General features: G+C 38.8%; 1 protein-coding gene across 1 annotated transcript; it reads right to left on the bottom strand.

Moving 5' to 3' along the window:
* Window positions 1-1,486: 1,486 nt before the first annotated feature.
* Window positions 1,487-2,673, bottom strand: LOC147419929 (uncharacterized). The gene has a single exon (XM_086506334.1). It carries the CDS (start codon window positions 1,915-1,917, stop codon window positions 1,498-1,500), a length of 420 nt encoding a protein of 139 aa, XP_086362460.1. The 5' UTR covers window positions 1,918-2,673; the 3' UTR covers window positions 1,487-1,497.
* Between the last annotated feature and the right edge of the window lie 2,292 nt (window positions 2,674-4,965).

Genomic DNA, 4,965 nt, shown 5'->3' with positions numbered 1-4,965 from the left:
CAGCAACAAAATCTCCACAGCACCACAAATTTTTTGAGTCGTCCAGGACGTCTGAAAACCGTCCCAATGAAGCAACAATGCTACATTACGGGGATCACCCTGACCACACCATCACACATATTAGCATTAAAGATGAGTGAAATAATGTCACAAAAATTATACATGGATAACTAACCCTTTGAAATTTCTTGTTGCATTGAATATCTTCCAAGCATTCGAGACACGTGAATTGATAAGCTCCTTTATCTGCATCCCATCCTCTTTGCAAGGCTTCATGTCGCTTAGAGCTTGGAAAAGTGGTGTAGATCTTTTTGCACACTAGATTAGAGCAAACCACTGGTAGCTCATATAAAACCATTGGATCCCAGAAATCTTTTACTTCTTGGAACTTCGTTCCATTCCAGAAATCAACGATCCTTCTTTGTGCATCGTTTACAATTTAAGGAAGCCATTCTTGCTTATGGCGCCATACATTCAACATCTCATGACAAAATGTATTGCATTTAGTCAAAAGCTTTAATTGAGGTTCAATTGGTATATAGTCGAAAGATAGCACACACTTCCTTGGCTTTTCACAAACGGGGCATTTTTCACAACACTGAAGGCAATCTCGCTTTAGCTTTTTAGAGCGAGGTTCTCTAGAGCATAAACACTTTGGCATTTCTCCAATAAAATTATCTTCCGAACTTGGTTGAAGGAGTTGTGGCGGATGCCTTGCCCCTTGATATCCTGTGCAGACACGATAACGTTGGGCAGAAATCATTCCGAGCCCTTTCAGCATTGTCTGTAGTTGGTCCCAACATGCAGGGACTCTAATACCACCAAGGTCTCCTTCCCATGTAGATGGGAGCTGAATTAGCAGTCTCGCTAAACTTTGCTTGGCGCTTGGACAACTGACCCTTGATCCCCCAAAATCGCCGAACATCAAGCGAAGCATTTTATCTTGTACACCTATCATATTTTTTTAAGAGATCTTGATGACGATAATAAGTCGAAGCATGAACTTGTCGACCGCCTCCGCAATACAGTGAGCAACGGCAAATAGTGTGTCTTTCACCCTTACTAAACCTTTCCACTCTATTAATTGGACCAATAGAGGGAGAAACTTGGGGTTCAAGAAGAGTTGACATAGTTGTAGGTGTAGATAGAGGTGTAACCAGAGCTGACGTGGAAGGGCAGTCTGACTCTAGCTGCACCCTTCTCCTTTTACTTACTGATGGGTGGACTTTTCCCAGTGCATCTTGTTGACGGTGATGATAGAAAGTCCTCTTTGTTACAAAAGCACACCCATTTGATAAGTGTTTGCAAAGGTAATCGCACGAGCACTTCCAAGATAGACTTTGACTCATGACTCATAAACACTCTATATTTCAGAAAGAATTCTTACGTCAATACAGATTTGAGATCATCATTAAGAAAGAAAACAAAGCAAGAATAGAAGTTTTGATCTTTTTTTAATGAAAGAAGATGACACACTTTAAATAAGAACTTTCTTAATCACAAATTATAATCATAGCCTGGAGCATCTTCTACAACCAATGGAGGAAGAACACAACTCCAAATTTTCTTGTTGGGTATGAGGCTTAGTAAAAGCTTTAGCCTAGAGTGAATTACATCAATAGGCATACTTTGGAATCCTAGGGTAGAGATTTTGTAACCAGATACAAGCCCAAGACTTGCTTTCAATGATAGCACACCCAATTTTACATGCCACCCTATAGAATCGTCTATAAAGATGGTTACTACACATGTGGGAGGCCCATCTTTGCCAAATAAATAATAGAAGGTCTCTGGCCAATGATCTATGTTGACTCCGTTTTCCTTCAAGCCATCAACAACGCTTTTCACGAGGTCAAACCGAACCTTATAAGCGCTGGCTTTCATAACATTCCAAGGCAATTCTTGATCTTTTTCCATAACGACAATGTGATTACAAATACCTAATAAGTTTGAAGTGGTAATTATTAAAAAATCTCTCTCTCTCTCTCTCTCTCTCTCTCTCTCTCTCTCTCTCTCTCTCTCTCTCTCTCTCTCTCTCTCTCTCTCTAAATACACATCAAGTCTACGCACCCAATAATTAGATCTCTTTTTTACCCTAATTATTCAACAAATATAAGACATTTTAGCATAGTTGCCGACAAAGGCTTCAAATTTAACCTACAAACAGGAGTGTTGTCCTTATTTTCTATGGTTAAGAAAAATGTTTTGGCAAGCCTACTCTCTCTCTCTCTCTCTCTCTCTCTCTCTCTCTCTCTCTCTCTCTCTATCTCTCTCTCTCTCTCTCTCTCTCTCTCTTTCTCTCTCTCTCTCTCTCAATGCATATCATAAAATATATTTCATGAGCTTTGCTCAATAAACAATATCACCATGTTTAGGAAAAATGTGTCTCAACTTAATATCGTGCCATTTCTAGTTTCAAATTTAACCTAGAAATTAACGGGAGTCTTGTGCTTATTTTCTATGGTTAAAGAAAAGGTTTTGGTTTTGCATCCCTCGACATAGGAAAAGATGTGTACCTTCCTGTGTCTTCACCTCATACCTTCCTCAATCTTCTCTTGTGCTTCATATGCCAAGCATCACACACACAAGATATCGGCACTTAGCTTCATCGTAGACACCTTCAATACAAGTTGATTGATGTCTCCTGCTTCAATGAACTAGACCACAACAGAAAGGCATGAGCTCCACATTGTGAGTTTACTTCCATTCTTAGCTCTCTCATCATGCTTTGATAAGCAATCATGAACAATCTCCCATTCTCACTACACCTTCACCTGATGTGAAACAACATAATATATATATATATATATATATATATATATAGGAAAATTTACCAAAATACTCCTTTAATTTGTGGAAATTCCCATAATACGCAAATTTCAAAATTTCCCGACATACCCTTGTGCGTTATTTTCTAATTTTTATTCCTTTTTTACAAATGAGATCCGTTTTTGAGTGCTTGCCATTGCTAGGGATGTAATTTGCCACAAATTACCTCCAAAAAAGGACAATTTATACCTAAAAATAATGAAGCAAATCATCTCCAAAGCCTACATAGTCAACTCAAATTCTAGATATGCATCTTGATTTGATAGACGATCATTGTTCTTATGAAAAGCTACAATTTTTTATTTTTTATTGGAGAAATTTGATCTCACAACAAAGAGTATCTTCCTTGTAAAAAGCCCCCAATGTATGGACAAGCATCAAGTGGAGATGGATATTTGACATTTAAAGTTTTCAATCTATTGCCTCTTGTAGTAGGAAATGCATTCTCCCGTTGAACTAGATATATATGCAATGAGTTTCAAGGAGTGTAGCACCATTTGCAGTACTTGTATCACCTCTAAGCTACACTAATAAGTATTTTCATAATCACACCATAAAAAAGTAAGAGATGGCACCACAATCTCTCCTTTGAAAGTAGACACACTAAATAGGTCTTGCACAACTTTCCTTGGAAAAATCTCACCATACAATATACCTTCTAAAAAGACAAAAAAACTCTAAGATATGAGAAATGATATAGACAAGTGCCCAACCTTAGGTATTGATTTTTTCAAGGTCATGGAATATGAGAGTTATAATGCAGTCCAATGCTTCTTTGCAAAAATGAATTACGAGAAAAAATAAAAACATCACAAAATAGCTTAATAAAACATAGTATAAGTACCATAGTACATACATATATTAAAAGAATACGTATTATGATTAGTACTTAGTATAAAGTAATCACTATATTGCGATGTGGAAAGGCATGCTTAGTAAGTGGGTTGGACCAGCTAGAATTTGTTACTTATAACTAGTGACTACATAATTACTATATAGTAATTGCATTGAATTTAGGATTTGCTACTTCTAACTAGCAAGTAAACATAGTTACTATATAGTAATTGTGTGGAATTGGGTTTTACTACTTCCAACTAGCAACTCAACATAGTTGCTATATAGTAATTGCATTAGACCAAGGATTTACTACTTCTATGTAGCAACTCCACTTAGTACTATATAGGAAATCTAGAGGTACTTGAAAGTTTCTAGTTCCATCCAGCAATTATAGACCTATCATATAGTAACTTATGAATTTTCTAGTTCAATCTAGCAAAAAGCTCCTTACTTCCTACTTAGATCTAGGAAGTACATGGAACCCAAAACGAATTTCTATATGGTAACATGTCAAAAGCTCCTTGTGTTCCCTTCGAGGTAAACTCATAAGTTGGTGATTCTATAAGTCGCCTGGAGGGGTCACCTTCAGCAGAGGTGGTTGCTAGGGTAGTTAGAGTAAGCGAGAGAGTTAAAAGAGCTATGCATCCTCCCATGAGGATGGCGACCATGTGCAGAGAAAGAGAGTGTTCGAGATGTTGGTCCACGTGTAATTAAGGATAGAGAGAGAGAAAGAAAGAGAGGAAATAGGTCTTGCCTGCGAGTAGAGTTAGAGAGAGAGAGGAGATCGTTCATTCCATTTGTGTAAGTGACACTAAATGTGTATGTGTGAACGAGGGTTTAAATAAACAATTTTCAAATTATGTTGTGTGTGGTCATGAAGATCCAAACGGTTGCCAGAGGAGGGGATATGCAAGCAGTTGCAGGAGAAGAAAGTCGCGAGCCTAGGTTGTTGGAGAAGAGAGAGCCTGAGAGGGTAGAGAGCCTGAGAGTGTAGTATGAGTGTATGGGTCCTGTGATGTGAGAGAGAGAAAATTGCTGGAGAGCTAGTTAGTTAGAAAGGGAATGATGCCTGCTTGATTGTCTGTGTGTGTTGATTGCATGGAGAGAGGAGAGATCACGAGGCCATGCAGGCCATAGCCGCAAGCAGTTCTGCAAGTGAGCCAGTGGGGCGAGACGGGCACGTAGGCCGCGAATAGAGAGAGAGGTGTGTCGACAGTGTGTGAGAGGGGTCGCGAGTCCGGGGAAGCTGCTAGGCCATAGCCGAGAGCAGGGCGAGTGCACTTGAGTCTCCAAGAGGGT

Source organism: Adiantum capillus-veneris, chromosome 29 (assembly GCF_014529385.1).
Source record: "Adiantum capillus-veneris isolate H3 chromosome 29, ASM1452938v2, whole genome shotgun sequence".
NCBI classification, from domain to species: domain Eukaryota; kingdom Viridiplantae; phylum Streptophyta; class Polypodiopsida; order Polypodiales; family Pteridaceae; genus Adiantum; species Adiantum capillus-veneris.
The sequence above is the reverse complement of the archived record's forward strand: the minus strand, read 5'-3'. Positions and strand labels throughout refer to the sequence as shown.